We start from the raw sequence: 15,773 nt of genomic DNA, 5'->3' as shown, positions 1-15,773 counted from the left end.
ACCAACTCTATAGAGCTCCCCTTTGTTTTCAATTAGCTTTGCTATCACTGCTTTAATTTGGTTTCCTCACTTAGGTCATGGGTACATTCTTTTCATATAAGCTAGCCTTGTCTGGAGGGGTTTATCCCCACTAAGTAAATCTTATGTTTTCTTTCTTGGATGCTCATGCTGTTTCAGGAGTGGTTACCATTTTCGGTCGAAGGGGTGCATTTACCCTTGGAGACAGGGGTGGAGCATTGCCAGTGGTGGGTGTATCACCTTACACATATAGGCACTGAGCTTCCCCTCTCAGCTGATCTGTGCACTTAATGGTCCCTCTGTGCTTATCAAACTAAGCATCAGTATGGGGAAGCTGGTAATTTGTACAGCCATCCAGTTGTCGGGCTGGACAGTGACATTTTAACTTTTCTGCCTCCCTTATTGCTGCCTACTTCCTTTTTGCCACTACCAAAATTATTGGGAGGCTTGGAACAGCCTGAAAAATATGGGGGTTTGGATCAGGTCTCTGGGTTGGGGGCTGCCCACTCACCCCTACTCTATGATTGATTGATTGTATATACTGCCCTATACCTAGAGGTCTCAGGGCAATTTACAGAATAAAATCAAAACAAGCCAATAGCCACCCCCCAAATTTTAAAAGGACATGGGTTGTCAATCAAATCAGCTACCATTTGTAGTAGTAGCAGTACTATTTCTGTTCCCTTCTGAGTTAGGAAAGAGATTTTGCTGGCACACAGTAGCTAGCTATCTCCAGTATTACCTCTCTTTTTTTAGTTCTCATGATTGGCAAGAGAAGCTATGGGTTGTTACATGCTTCAGTACCTTTTCTAGGTGGCAAAGGTCCAAGAGAGTAACCATTAAATAATTAATTAATTCTTCAAGGTGGTCCCAGGTAGCCCAGTAATATCTTATTTGTTGATTTTAAAAGCCTTCCTGTTGATGGAAATGGTGCTTCTGATTAAATTGAGCAATGGGTTAAAACTCTCAGTATAAGATTCAGAAGAGGTATTCCACCTTCCCTCATCCATAAAGAGGAGTGGGTGCCTCTTCTTGGATGGCACCTGCAATGATCTGTGTGCATAAGCTAAACTTGTTTTTATGCATAAAGCAAAGTTACACAGGCTTAGTAAATCAACCAGATTTACTCATGACATCCTCTACTTATTGTTTCTAGCTATGGATGACGGTTCCCAGAAAGACAAGTAGATTGAAAAGGTAGTTGATTTTTGCATCCTTAACAAGGCTGCATTTTATTTAAAGGCTCCTGGAACTGGGAGGGAGGTTTGCCTTCAAAAAAGCTTAGTTTTTGCATAGGAAATAAGGGGAAGTAAGAGAATTACGCACACACTAATCAAACGCCCTACAGAGAGAACCTTTTACTTATTTCTCTCCATATTTTATACGAGCACATGTACACAAAAAATGCAGTGAAAGGAAATGAAAAGTGAAAGCAGCACACATAGAAACAAATGGACCTGACCCAAGAGTGTTTATTTTTTATAAAATACTTCACTGAACAATAGTTGTAGGAGAAATCCACTCCACCAGAGTTCATCTTTCTGTTAAGGTGATAAAAACGCTTTTCTTTTATTCACTAACATCATCAGATTTGGAAAGCAAAAGCATGGCCACTTGAGGCAAAACCCAGAGCCATGTATGTTCTGCAGCATGCACAATAAATCAAATTTATGTCAAAGAATTACAGATTCTGGCTCTTATGACGGAGGTGGGGAACCTGTGGCCTTGAACCAGATTTTGCAAGGCAACAATTCTCTTTACCCAAGGACTCTTGGGAATTGAAGTCTAACAACATCTGGGTTCCCTATCCCCTGCTCTATGAAATAACAAAAATTAGAACTAGCTTGCGTGTGTTTACATAATCTCACACATACAGAGCTGTGACATGCTCCTCAGGTGTCTTCCCCAAGAGGAAGCAGAAGGCATTGCCTCAAACTCTGAAAGCTATCTTAGAAACCGTATGCAACTTGCCACAGTTGAACACACTTAAGGCCCACTGATTTCAGTGGGAGTTTTATGCCATTGTGCTCCTACTAAAATTAAAACAACTCAAAATTAAAACAACTCCCACCCACTTATGAACTTTGGCTTATAAATACAGATTTTAAATAAAAATCTGAGACTCGGGCTTTTCTGACTATCTCCCATTCTGGGTTTATATCAGGGATGGAGAACCTGTGGACCAGATGGTGACCGGCTCCTAATTCCCCTCAGCCCCAGCCAGCATGACCAATGGCCAGGGATTGTGGTAGTTGTAATTCTGCAGCATCTGGAGAGCCACAGCTTCCTCATCCTTGGCTTTTAGGGTACAAATGAAGAAGGCAGTCTTGGGTAAACCAAATCACTAATTACTGTAATGATGCTGCATTTTGAATAAACTGAAAAGCAAGTTCCCCATCCTTCCCACAATAAAATCCAACATTTTAAATACAAAACATGCAATTCTTTGCATGTCCAGAAATAAAAATCTATTTATTATTAATACCAACTTTACATAGTTTTCTACATATTGCCACCTTCTTTATTTTTTTATTTTTTATTTTTTTTAAGTCAAAAAATAGAGAAGGAAATCATCCTACCCTTTTGCTTTAAAGTGGTGTGCAAACTTTCCCTGTCACACAAAGTGTTCCTGCTATTACAAAACTAGGAAAATGTGAAGGAAACGTGCCTTTTCCAAGAGATTTCATAAAACAGTTAAACTGCTTATATAAAGCTCTTATTTTTTTCCCTAAGAAAGTTTTATAAAATTAATGAACAAGTAAAACAGGTTTCAATCATTCCCACAACCATGTGCAACTTTCGCTCGGTTTAATGGAGAATTCAGCCTCAGTCTGAACATCCCCAGAAGAAATGGATGGCCCTCAAGCCTTATTTATCCTGTGGCATAATGAGTTCATAATGGCCAACCTGACCATCTTGCTTTAGCTGGTGTAACAAGTCTTCTTTACGCCTCTTTCGGCTAACCACTAAGAATCTATCACGGCCCTGTCCATGGGATTTACTCTTAAGCCCGTATTGTTGGGCTATCTGATGAATCTGTTTGCGCTCATCGTTGGTCAGTTCTGTTGAGAACGTCAGATCAACTTTGCTGTCCGAGAAGGCATAATTCTGGATGATCTGTTCAACATCTTTCTTTGCAATTTTTGACCCCCTTTCATTGTCCATCCCAAGCCCTTCCCTTTTGAACTGTTCCTTCACAGCAATCGGTTCTCGGATCCCTTCCCCACTTTTCCCCAAGCCACCGCCTGTCCAGCCCATTTTCCTTAGAATCTGATTCCCAATGTTGTCTTCCTTGATCTGCTGCTTCGATGCTTCTTCTGCTGAACGCCCGCAGATCTCGTTCCTTGAGATGACGTCTTCGATGGTGCCTTTTTTCAGGTTGTTGATGACTGTTGGTTGGGTTCTTTTCAGGACTCTGACAGCCTCTTCTGCCGCCATGTGCTTGACACTCTTCTTGACCCCAATTGCTTCAGCGATTATTTCCTTTTCCAGCATCACCTTGCACTTCCACCGGATCCCCATCACCCTTTCAAAGATGTACTCCACTGTCATCTTGTTGAACTGAGCAGTGTCGTTCAGGGTGCACACAGGGTTCATGGAGTTCTCATACACAACAAGTTCCTTCAGACTCTTCTTCTTGGGGGGAATATGAGTGGCCCCGCTAAATTTCCGAACCTGGACTGCTTTGGTGGGCCCAGTACTGGACTGGGTCTTCTGGAGAACTTTCAGCGCTTCGTCTGCTGCAGCATGCTTGCTTGTTTTTTTCGAGCCATACCCTTCGGCTAAAAAGTGGTCCTGCAAATAGACACAGCAGCGCCACAATCTATTTGGCATCATGGCATATTTGTATTCAATTGCCATTTTGTTAAAGGAGGCTGAATTGTTCAAAATCCCAATGGCATCACTGGCATTTTCTGTGAGGACAAAGTTAGTCCAATGTTTAGCTGAACTGGAGCCCTGCTGGGGGTTAAAGGTCAGCTGTCCAGGTGACCATTCTTTCGTGGAAGTGACAGTGTCATCCGAATGCTTGAGCACTGGAGGGAATTCAGGTGGAGATTTGCCCTTCTGACACAGCACTAAATCCTCCAGGGTGGTGTTCTTGTACTTTCGCTGGGCAATCTTAACCTCCACAGGCTTTTGCAGCAGAATCATTGCCAGTTCCGTTGCTCGGTCCCTCGATCCATTTTTGCTGCCGGCATAACCTGTGGCCAAATATATATCCTGACACCTCACCTCACAAGCAAAACCATCTTTTAGGAGCTTCTTGTTATCGGGAAGGTCCTCAGGGGAAAAATATTTCAAGTGGGAATAAATATACTCAGGGTTTGTCCTGCAAGCCTGTATGGATCGTGTCAACAGAAAAGTGTAGTTAATTTTGTCTGGCTCGCAACTAGCTTCAGGGCTAGCAAGATTATTGCGGACTGCCACTGCAAGTTTGTTAATGAAATACTGCTTGGCTACTATAACCGATTTGGGAAATGTTTCAGAGGCAGCCTGGAGAAGAGAAGGCCCCCACAAATCTGCTGCAACACCACTGGCAGAAGAGTCTTCATTTTTGGAAGCCACTTCAGCTTCTATCTGGTTTCCCTGGGTACTTCCATAACCTAAACCTACTGTTCTGGAAAACTGTGTGTCCTCATCCTGGGTACTGAAGCTGCTGAAAACCCGATCAGCGTAGTTTTGGATTTGCTGGGTTATGTTCTCACTGGCCTCCTCTGCTTCATTTTCTGAAGCAGGCTTTTTTTCTTCATCTGGAGTATTGCTGGCTACAAAGTGTATAGGTTCAAAACGAGGCCTGACATGGTATTTGGCACTCTGCTTCCTTGGAGGTTCGAGACCTATGCAATGTAAGAAGTTAAAAGAGGATTTTTAAAATGAAAAATGAAACATGGGTGAAATATAACTTTTCTCTGCAGGCATGAGGAATTGTAACTTTGGGCCGGGCGGAAGTGGAAGGCAGATTTTCAAAATATTATATTCCATAGCTGTGTGATTAAAGCTATGGCTGAAAACGCCATAGTTTCTTTAGGGGGGGGGGGGAGAATTGTAAAGTGGCAAGACTTTGCAATTTGAAAGAGGAAGCACTTTTGGTTTGGGAACTACAACTATATGTTGCAGTGTTGCAGTGTGGAGGTGTATCTGAGGATCAATTTAATAATCCAACAATGGGGGAAACAAAGAACTGCTGTTGCCTATATTAGGTTCTGACAGTGATGAACCTTCCACAGAAATCCTGTTTTGCTGTTGACAGTAGGAGGGGGAAGAGTTACAGAGAGGTGAAATGAAGTGAGCAGAGTTAAAAAAAGGAAAGTGAAGGAGACATAGAAAGGTAATACCAGCAGATAAAAAGGAAGCAAGAGAAGGTGAGAGAGAAAGGAAATAAATTTTTGAGAAGGTAAATAAAATGTGGAAGAAGGCATGAGCTGAGAGAAAGAGGAAACAGGCAGAGACCTAGTGATAGAAAACATTGAGAAAGAAGGTAAGACAAAAGTAAATGACAAGAGATAAAGGACTGAGAGGGTACAAGGAGGAGGCAAAAAGAGGGAGGGAGGTGTAGAGGAGAACAACAGAGGCAAGACGGGTGATGTGATTCCAAAAGTGCAAGGTAGGCAGAGAAAAAGGCACCAGCAGTTGACAGAGAAAAGTTATGGAAAGCTTAAAAAGTGACAGAAAGCCTTTTGGAGGGGAATATAACACAAACATAATGGTGATGATGACTTGCCCTCTTGCTCAGTGTTAACCATGGAGTAAAGATAAAATATAAAAGAGGACACATCTACTAAAAGCGTACAAAATTTCACCAACGATATATTAAATATTGCCTCACATGCTTTTTTAAAAAATAGTGTGTGACGTGTGCTGTGATGTTAGCACAATTAAGTATAAATCAAATGTGAAAATCTGAATGTGGGTCCCATGTTGCTGGTTGGGATTTAGAGGTGGGTCTCAGGTTTAGATTGGCTGAAGACCACCGTGCTGGTGCAACTGTTGCAGCGCTGGATTTCTCAGCTGCACAACATTTAAAACTTACTTGTCCACTAGTACATGAGGCCTTGGGCTAGTGGACAAAGAATATTAGATACAGCCCTTGGTCTTTTCATGCCTGACATTGCTGATTCATTTATCATCATTAAAGAGCCAATTCTGCTGTGAATGGAATGGAGGGAAATGGAGACACTCACTACGAGATGGAGAATAGTCCGGCAGGGAGCGTGGCCTTTTAGTTGCCTTGGCATCAGGCACCAATTCAAATGACGGCATCTCGCCAATGTCAATCCCTTCGGCCATATGGAGGACTTTCTCCATAACTTCAGGGCTATACCTGCATTTAAGCAAAAGAAGCTTCAAGTTATAGATTGCCATTACAAAAACCCTCCTTGCAGCTCTAATCCTACCTCTGCCCACCAGAGGACTACCTAAGTGGGTGTCCTGTTGGACCAAGAGATGTGTGGTTACAACAACTTTTCATACCTTTGCCCAGCGAAACATACAGTGGTGCCTCACAAGACGAAATTAATCCGTTCCGTGATTCTCTTCGTCTAGCGGTTTTTTCGTCTTGCGAAGCAAGCCCATTGACAGCTTAGCAGATTAGCGCTATTAGCGGTCTAGCGGCTTTTAGCGATCAGCTGAGAAGCGGCTTATCAGCGGAACAGCTGATAAGCGGCTTAGCGCTTAGGGAAAGGGCAGAAAAAAGCGAGAGAAAAACGCGGGAACTCGCAAGATTTTTTCGTCTTGCGAAGCAACCCCATAGAGAAATTCGTTTAGCGAAGCGCCTCCAAAAACAGAAAACCCTTTCGTCTAGCGGGTTTTTCGTCCTGCGGGGCACCACTGTAATACAAGATACAGGAACACAGGAAGCTGTCTTATTCAGAGTCAGGCCACAGATCCAGGTAACTGTTTATGCTTGGAATAGTCCATGTGGCTTACTCCATATATTGCTGGACACTAGCTCCATCATCCCTGACAAGTTGTATCCTCGATGGGGCTCTTGAGAGTTGGGAGTCCAGTAACATCTGGGGGGCCACAGATTGGGGTAAGCTGCTTTTGGCGAAACGAAAACTATCTGGAAACTCACAACTATACTAAAGAAAACCGTGGATGGAAAACTTTCCATCATGATATCTAACTGGCAACTATCTCCAGTTCAAATGTAAACAATGGACAAGACAAAGGAATATGCTGGCGTTGATCTTTGGCACAAGGGATGCTATGGAGAGACACATGGCATTTCCAGCAGCATGGTATGAGAAAAGAACCCAGACATTGTGAGGGCAACTGTTGTGACAGAACAGACAACGCTGAGTTAGAAGGACTAATAGTCTGGCCTGGTACAAGACTCTTTCCTATGTTCCCAAACCTTGTTGATTTCCAGTTAAGTGAATGGAGTAAGGCAGTCACTGGTCAAGGACAGCTTGATTCTTAGCCTAAACAACCTCTTCCCCACCAGCACTTTTTTAAAGGCTGGTAGCCAAAACAGGGAATACTGCACTGAATACTTGAAGGTCTGTTTTCAGTTGCTGCTATGTCATAATGGCAAAGGTCACACCATACATTTAAAGCACTACTGTACCACTTTAGACAGTCATGGCTTCCCCAAAGCATCCTGGGAATTGTCATTTGTTAAGGGGGCTGAGAGATGTTAGGAGAATACTATTTCCTTTTGATGGCTACAAACAATCCCTCTTCCCATAGAACTATGTAAACTTTGGCTCTCAGAGGGAAATAGGGGCCTCCTATCAACTCTCAGAACCCCGAATAAACTACAGTTCCCAGGATTCTTTGAGGGAAACCATGGCTGTTTAAAGTGACACAATGTATGGTGCAAGTGTGGCCCCAGTGGTAAAAAAAGACAGAGCTTCCATGCCCTCTGATCTGCCTGTAACTTTCTTGTTTTGGGGGGGGAAAGAGAGAAGAATGGGTGATAGTTATTCTGGGGAGAAATAAAGGTATTTGGCTCAAAAATGAAGTAAAGTGAAGGAAATGAGGGCTGCCTACCAGAGAAAACCCAAACAGGGTACAACAGTGAACATGGCAGACTGTTAAAGATCCCCACAAATATACAAGAAGGCCTTAAAATATTTGGAGAAATATTGCTTATTTGACCCACGACAGTGATGCCAAGCCAATAAGCAATGTTCTTTTGAAGAAGACCTGTACAGTGTCAAGGGTGTTGGGAACTTGCAATTGTTTTGTGAGTCAATAAAGAAGCTAAACAGAAATTTTAATATTCTGCCTTCCACTGGCATTGCTCTCAGCCTCTGTTGCTGCTCTATAATGGCAATCAGATAGATGTCAATAAGGTACTCCCATGAGGACTGGGGAGATGGAGAGCAGGCTAGCACCACCACCTATTGTTGTACTATCCCTTCCTTATCCCTGATGAACCCTTATACTGAGAACAGGGCGAATAGGGGGCTTTGCAAATTGCCCTTGCAAAAAGAAACTTTGGAATATTCTTCCTGCAGAGATTTGTCCAGTTTCCTCTCTGTTGCCTTTTGAACCAAATGTGAAAGAGTTTTTATTCAATAAGTTAGTTCTACTGCTGTTTTCCCAAAATATTTTATTTACTGTGCAGTTGATGTTTTTAAATGGGTGGTTTTAGTACAGCATGCCCTTGTTGATTGCACTGCTACTGGTTTTCTGTTTGCAAACTGTCTGTAGTATTTAATTGCTAGAAGAACATGACTAAAATATTACATACCAAACACATAATAATCACTGCATGGAAAGGAAAATGAGTTGTGAACAGAGAGTAATGGGAAGAGAAAGGGGAAGGGTCAAAGGTGAGTGGTAGAGCATGCATCTGCTTGGCATTGAGGTCACAGGTTTATTTCTTGACATCTCCAGACAGGGCTGGGAGAGATCCCTGCCAGATATTCTGGAGAGCCACTGCCAGTCGTTGTACAGGATGGGGAGTGGGCAGCGGCATTTATTAACAATTAATTAATGAATTAATAATACCTAGGGATGGGGAGCCAGTGGCCCTTTAGACCTTGTTGGAGTCCAGCTCCCATCATCCCTGGTTAATAATAACAGCACTAGCCAAGCTTAGTGGAGCTGGTGGAAGTTGCAGGCACAAATTCCCCACTGCTCTTGTGAATTAGAAGAAAATCTTTCTCTTGTGAACTTCTGAACTAGGCACACCAGTGGCTGGCGCTGGACAAGGCAGCGTTTTGTACCTAAAACCACTGTAGGGAAGGGATGCAAATAAGTGGCAGAGCAGCTACTTTTTTGGCAGGAGATCTCCCAGGTTTATTTTCCTTGAAACCCTGGACAGCCGCAGCCGATTAGTACAGAAGCCAGCATGGAGCTGCATGGACCGGTATAATAGTTGCGCTGAGTCCCTAAGCAAAACAACCGGAAACAGCTTAACGGCTGAATCAGTGAAAGTATGCTCAAGGCCAGGCGTGCGTGGGTGGGTGGGATCACAGAGTTGTAGAGTTGGAAAGGATCCTGAGGGTTGTCTAGCCCAACCCCTTGCAAATAAGGAATCTTTTGTCCAGCACAAGGGCTCGAACCCTGAGATGAACAGTCTCATGCTCCACCGGCTGACATATCCCAGCAGCTCAACAGACCTCTATTAACAACTCAAGCCCCCTCCTCCTCCTCCATTAACTGCGATACGCACCCAACGTGTCACCAAGGCTGTACACACCACCAGTTAACCCCCCCCAACACGTGTCATTGCGCGCGCGATCGATCGCTGAAGTGGGGAAAAGAAGCAGAGAAGCGCCCCGCGCCTTACCTGCACCCCATGAAGACATGGTTGGCCCAGGCGTGGGAGAGCGCCAGGAGCTTCTGGAAGGAGACGTCTCCCGGGTAGTCCGGCAAGTTGCGGAGAAGGAACTGCCTTCGCACCGCCCAGTGCCGGTCGCTCTCCTGCTTCTCGCGCCAAGGCTCCAGGTCGGGCTCCTCGGGGGGAGTAGCGGCTGACCCCTCGGCAGGAGGCTGCGGCGGCTGAGGAGGCACCGGCTGGGCAGAGGAAGGCGGCCGAGGCGACAAGAAATCCCCGCCGGGCAACGTACACCCTCCGCCGGCCATGGGATGGCCTTGTCCGGGCACCAAGGCCAACCGGCGCCGGCGTGAGGCGAGCGGGAAGGGGGGCAGCACTCAGGACGGGGCTCCCTGGCGAACCGATCCCGCCTAACCCCGATCCGGAAAGGAGAGCGAAGAGCAAGCGTGTCCGTTCACACGTGCGTAAGACCCCGCTCCTTCTCTCCCTTCAAGTGCGCTCCCCTTTACCCCTCCTCTGTCTTCTTTCCTTCTCGTGAGCATGCGCGAGCGCTTCTTCCTAGCTCCTCCCCCGGTCCAGCCCGCTGCTTTCCATCTCTTCTTTTTCCGCTTGTTAGACGCTGCTCGCGTGGGCGGGATGGAACGTTCGAGCCGCGCGAGATCTCCGGAGGAGGCGGGGGAGCCTAGGGGAGAGCGAGTGAGGGGGGGGGCGGCATGGAAGGGCCGCAAGGAGCGCGCTCCGCTTCTCCCACAGCGCCATCTGGAGGTGGGGAGGAAAAGAGCCCAGGCAAGCGAGCGAGAGCGCTTCGCCCGGCAAGGCGAGGAGGACGGAATCATTCTTGAGTCTGGGGTTCGAGTCCCACGTTCGGTGAGTTTCCTGAATTATAAGGGGTTGGACTAGATGACCCTCGTGACCCCTTCCAACTCTATTAAGATGACAGATGTTTGCTGTTGAGGAAGTTATGTGAATGCGTTTAATGTTATGCTCCTTCTCTAAAACCTATGCATATTTGGAATCAAGAATATGTTTACCCCCAAGTCAGATGAGGACAATGGTTGACATAGATTTTATTCTGAGTTAGAATCACACAACTGTAGTGTTGGGAGGGATTCCAAGGATCATCTAGTCCACCCCCTGCAATGCAAGAATCAGAGTTAAAGAATCATTGGTGGATGGCTTTCTAACCCATTTAAAAACCTCCGGTGAAGGGGAGTCCACTACCTTTCAATGTAGTTCCTTCCACTGTTGAACAGCACTTAACATCAGAAAGTTCCTCCTAATGTTGAGTCAGAATCTCCTTTATGGTAATCTGAATCCACTGCTTCAAGGTTTCTTACCCCTGGAGTAGCACAAAACAAGCTTTCAATAATCTTAGCTTCAGCAGTTCTTTAGCATCAGGAGGGAGGAGCATAAACACAGATGAGCACAGCAAGCACAGATACAGCAAGTTCTTTGCTTGTAAAGGTAAAGGTAAAGCGACCCCTGGCCATTAGATCTAGTCGTGACCGACTCTGGGGTTGCGGTGCTCATTTCGCTTTACGGGCCGAGGGAGCCGGTGTACAGCTTCCGGGTCATGTGGCCAGCATGACTAAGCCGCTTCTGGCAAACCAGAGCAGCGCACGGAAACGCCGTTTACCTTCCTGCCAGAGCGGTACCTATTTATCTACTTGCACTTTGACATGCTTCCGAACTGCTAGGTGGGCAGGAGCAGGGACCGAGCAACGGGAGCTCACCCTGTGGCGGGGATTCAAACCACCGACTTTCTGATCAACAAGTCCTAGGCTCTGTGGTTTAACCTACAGCGCCACCTGCGTCCCTCTTTGCTTGTAGAGTATCTTTATTTAATCTCTGGGTTGGGGTGTGTTGTTTGTTATGGATAAATGCTACCTTGCAACAGCTTTAATAAAGGTATTTCTACATCAGTTTCAAGTCCCATGATGCTATTCAGTGTGTTTATTTCAAATCTGCAATCCATCAAACTGACTTAGATTTATAGGAAATGCTGAAAGCTTGATATAGGTAACAAAATCATACTGCCCCCTGCTTTTGTCAAATTCCACCTAAGTATCACCTTCCCTTCCCAACTAAACCCTGATCTGCCCCCATTCTAGATTGGCAGAACTTGCTACATTTCTGAAAAATGATCTGTCTTGAAGTGTGGTGGTGGGTTTGTAGAGGGAGTACCAAAACTGGGAGGCAACCACTGAGAACAGCTCTCTTCACACCTTTGATATTGGAACATGATACACAGATAGTGTTAATCACAGGTGGCTCTTGGTGAATTTCAGATTATAACAAGGCACATGATCAAAGAAGACTATCTCCAAGACACCTTGGGCTTACGTTATTCCTAATTACTGCTGCCAACCATACTTCTGAGTGCATGAGTAGGTGAGTGAGTTGGTGGGGAACAGTTGTATAGTTTCTGTATAAAATTACAGAATAAATTGTAGGCAAGTCAAATGATTTGTTATTATGAATAATGATGTCATTCAACTTAAATAAATCTTGCACTACAACCTTAGGAATGTTTACTAAGAGATAAGTCTTATAGAACTTTTGGTCAATTAAAAAGGGTTGTTTTATTTTTTAAAAAATCAACTAATCTAGCTGATGAAACAAATAAATAGTTCTAATAGTTTCCAGAGCAGTAATCATGCTTGTGGCAGCCAAAACAACACCTGTACCAAGTTTTACATAGAGCAACCAGCTGAAATCAATGGCCTCAACTTACTCATGCCCATTAATTTCAATAGGTCTACTCTAACTACGACTGACACTGAAAAGAAGAGGAGTTTGGACTTGATATCCTGCCTTTCACTCCCCTTAAGAAGTCTCAAAGCGGATAACAATCTCCTTTCCCTTCCTCCCCACAACAAACACTCAATGAGGTGAGTGGTGCTGAGAGACTTCAAAGAAGTGTGTCTAGCCCAAGGTCACCCAGCAGCTGCAGGTGGAGGAGTGGGGAAGCAAACAACCCATTGAGTTTTTCAGCACTTAAAAAAACTAACCAATTTACAGTGGTACCTCAGTTTTTGAACGTCTCTGTTGATGAACAGTTCAGATTTCAAACACCATAAACCTGGAAGCTTCAGTTTTCAAACAAGCCTTGGAAGTCAAAAGTGCCACACAGCTTCTGTATTGAGTTTTCTGTTTTGAGGCTTCTGTTTTGAGATTTTGGTTTTCGAATGTTTCAGAACTCGAACGGTCTTCTGGAATGGATTACGTTTGAAAACCGAAGTGCCACTGTATTATGGAACACGATTTCATGGACTAAATCTGCTGAAATGAACTAGAATTCACAAAACATTATAGCAGGGGTACCTGGAGTACCCTTCAGATGCTGTTGGACTGCAGCTGAGATGAGTCCCTGCTTGGCATAGCCAATGGTGAGGGATGCGAACAGTCTTCATCCAGCAACATCTGAAGGGCCACAGCTTCTCCATCTTTGACAACAAGCCATACTGCATTTGCAAGTATTTTAAAACAACAAAGTCTTTGCTGTTTTAGTCCCAATAACATTTGACATACAAATACAATTTAGACTGATCCCACATGTGATGTAATCTACGTGTGCATCAAAAACTACAGCATAATGATATACAGTGGTGCCTCGCAAGACGAAATTAATTCGTTCCGCGAGTCTTTTCGTCTTGTGGTGTTTTTTGTCTTGCGAAGCATGGTCCGTCGCAACTGCGCCTCTTCAAGCGGCTTTAGGAAAAAAGCGAACAAACTCGCAAGACGTTTTCGTCTTGCGAAGCGATGCAAAAACCGAAAAACCCTTTCGTCTTGTGCATTTTTTGTTTTGCGAGGCATTTGTCTTGCAGGGTACCACTGTAAAATTAAGCTCAGTGAACACAATTCATTCAATGGATTCCAGAAATAATTACCAGGGGAAAATGTTTCTTTTTTTTGGGAGGGTTACTTTTTATTGAAAATTGACAACATTAGAAAGGTATCAAGCTCAACAGTGCTGGTTCTTTCGTGTGGGTCATGTAAATAGATACTGAGTGCAGCTGTCAAATCACAATTCTTGTTTGTAGAGAGACCAAAAACAAAAAATAGAGAGAAAAGACAAGAGAACAAGGTATTGGGAAACAGACCCCCATGCAGTGAACGTTCCAGAAAAGTTCCAAGTGCTCGGAAAATGCTTTATTAAGGGCAGTTAACACTTGACTTGCATGATAACTTTTAAAGAAACAGATGACCAATTACAGACAAATTTCTCCACAACCTTGATATCGACAATAGAAAAGTCAGTTTGTAACCCAGAAGACATCTGGGAAGGGCTGAACTACAGGGATTAAATTAATCATGGTTAATAATACTTAAGTCTTTACTAAAAATGCCTCCCCCTCCCCCAGTGTTCAGAAAACACTTCACATATTTTACCGTGGTAATCCTTACAACATGACTGACTGCAAGGTGGGCAAGCTTGATTATTCTCAGACTGGAGGAGGGTGGACAGCTGAGGCTGGAAGAATAAGTAGTTTGCTTAAGGCTATCCTTGTAGTGAAAATGTATAAATGGTGTGCTTTCTGGCTCACAGTCCTTCCTCAGCCACTAGGGTCTGTGGAAACTTTAGTGGACCTTTTTTTTAATTAAAAAAAAAGTTAAATGAGAAATATTACTCAATCAACCTGATTATTATTTTTTTCCGAAATGGCAGAGGTTATCTATGACCCCAATGAAAAATATACTCCCCCCCCCAACCCCTCCCGCACTGTCCTTTGCTTTAGTGTTAAAATTAAATATTCCTCAAGAGGTAGCAAAGTCGCGTGTTTCTCTGTTTGCTGTTCATTGCATAAAACTTGTATTTTTAAAGTTTTTGTTTAGTTTTTAATCCAAGCAAACCAACGAATTAGCACATTTTTTTTCACAGATACTTATAAACCACCCATCATATTTATATTGAGGCAAAATAGAAAGGAAATACTTTGCTTAAAAAAAAAAAAAAGAATCTGTCTCAGTGTCACTTGGCTACATCAATAATTTGCCTGCCACCTTTAGGTTGCTCCTCAAAGCTTTTAACTGATACACAGATGTTTGCCTTTCCAATATTCTCCCTGTCTTGCAGCGAAAACCACAAAACACCTCAGCTTTAAACACACCCCATGCACATCAGAAAAAAACGGGAAAACAAAACCAAGTCTTTCCAGATATCCAAAGACTTATTCATTCCTCCCCCTCCCAAACAGGATGGGAATTCCTAAACTCTTCCTCAAGTGGAAATCTTCTCCATCAGACATAGAGCAGCGGGTGGAGACAGATCAGAAAAAGCTAGAGAAAGAAAGCAAGAGAGAGAGGCGGGGGGGAGAGAAAAAAACACAGATCATCAATTAAATGCAAGGAGGGGTGGAAGAAGCATTCAAAGAACAAGCAGAGAAAAAACAGATCCCACACACAATTAAATTGAGAGAGAGAGAGCAAGACGACAGATGAATGGATCAATGCTCGTGCTACCATTGGAGCCCCAGACAGAGCAGCATTGATGCATCAGAAGAGTTCAAGCATGTTAAATATTTGGACACAATGCACGATACACCTTATAGTAGAGTTAGACTGTAAACACACTTTTAACAAAATGCATAGGAGCACAATAAAGTATATATGGAAAGAGAGGGTTTGCTTTTCAGTGCAGTGCAAACATTTATAGGATGGTTAAGAAACAGCACAACAGCGGTCCCCTTGGCTCAGGGAACCTAATGCAGCTTTCTCTTCCCAAGAGGCACCAACTAGATGCCTCTGAGGTGAAGCCTACAAGCAGGGGCATAAAGCCAAGAGTGCTCCACTGTTTCTTTGTCACTTTCTCCCGCTGCCACAGTCAGTGGCACCCTGCACTTGAACATGGATTCATGGAGGAAGAAATCGTAAACCACTCCCACACCATGACATCTCCATTCTGAAAGGATACCTGGCTTCTGCGGTTGCCTGACCTACCTCACAAGGCTGTCATGAGGGTAAAATGAGTAGGTTGCTTTGAGCTTTTTTTGGAAGAAGAGATCGATATGTAACTAAAATC

The 15,773-nt window shown here is 44.0% G+C and overlaps 2 protein-coding genes across 4 annotated transcripts in view; both read right to left on the bottom strand.

Annotated features, from left to right (window-relative positions):
* Positions 1-1,472: 1,472 nt before the first annotated feature.
* NKRF (NFKB repressing factor) lies at positions 1,473-10,375 on the bottom strand. Of its 2 annotated transcripts, none has more exons than XM_083722860.1 (3): positions 9,764-10,375; positions 6,201-6,340; positions 1,473-4,856 (listed from the first exon to the last, which is right to left on the bottom strand). In XM_083722860.1, the coding sequence occupies exons 1-3, from the start codon at positions 10,057-10,059 to the stop codon at positions 2,887-2,889; spliced, it is 2,406 nt and encodes an 801-aa protein (XP_083578986.1). In that variant the 5' UTR covers positions 10,060-10,375; the 3' UTR covers positions 1,473-2,886. The 2 variants fall into 2 exon arrangements, with proteins under 2 accessions (XP_083578986.1, XP_083578987.1); XM_083722861.1 differs by lacking the exon at positions 9,764-10,375 and adding an exon at positions 7,388-7,515 and having other exon boundaries at positions 6,201-6,341.
* A 3,278-nt stretch (positions 10,376-13,653) lies between these two features.
* The window catches only part of SEPTIN6 (septin 6), a 60,457-nt gene continuing 58,337 nt past the window's right edge, over positions 13,654-15,773 (bottom strand). For both annotated transcript variants that reach the window (XM_083722986.1, XM_083722985.1), the window contains exon 10: positions 13,654-15,031. In XM_083722986.1, coding sequence (XP_083579112.1) covers positions 15,022-15,031 — 10 coding nt within the window. In that variant the 3' untranslated portion in view covers positions 13,654-15,021. The remainder of the gene's footprint in view (positions 15,032-15,773) is intronic.

The sequence above is a fragment of the Podarcis gaigeae genome, assembly GCF_964106915.1.
Source record: "Podarcis gaigeae genome assembly, chromosome: Z".
NCBI lineage: Eukaryota > Metazoa > Chordata > Lepidosauria > Squamata > Lacertidae > Podarcis > Podarcis gaigeae.
Note: the sequence above shows the minus strand (reverse complement) of the source record. Positions and strands in the feature narration are given on the sequence as shown.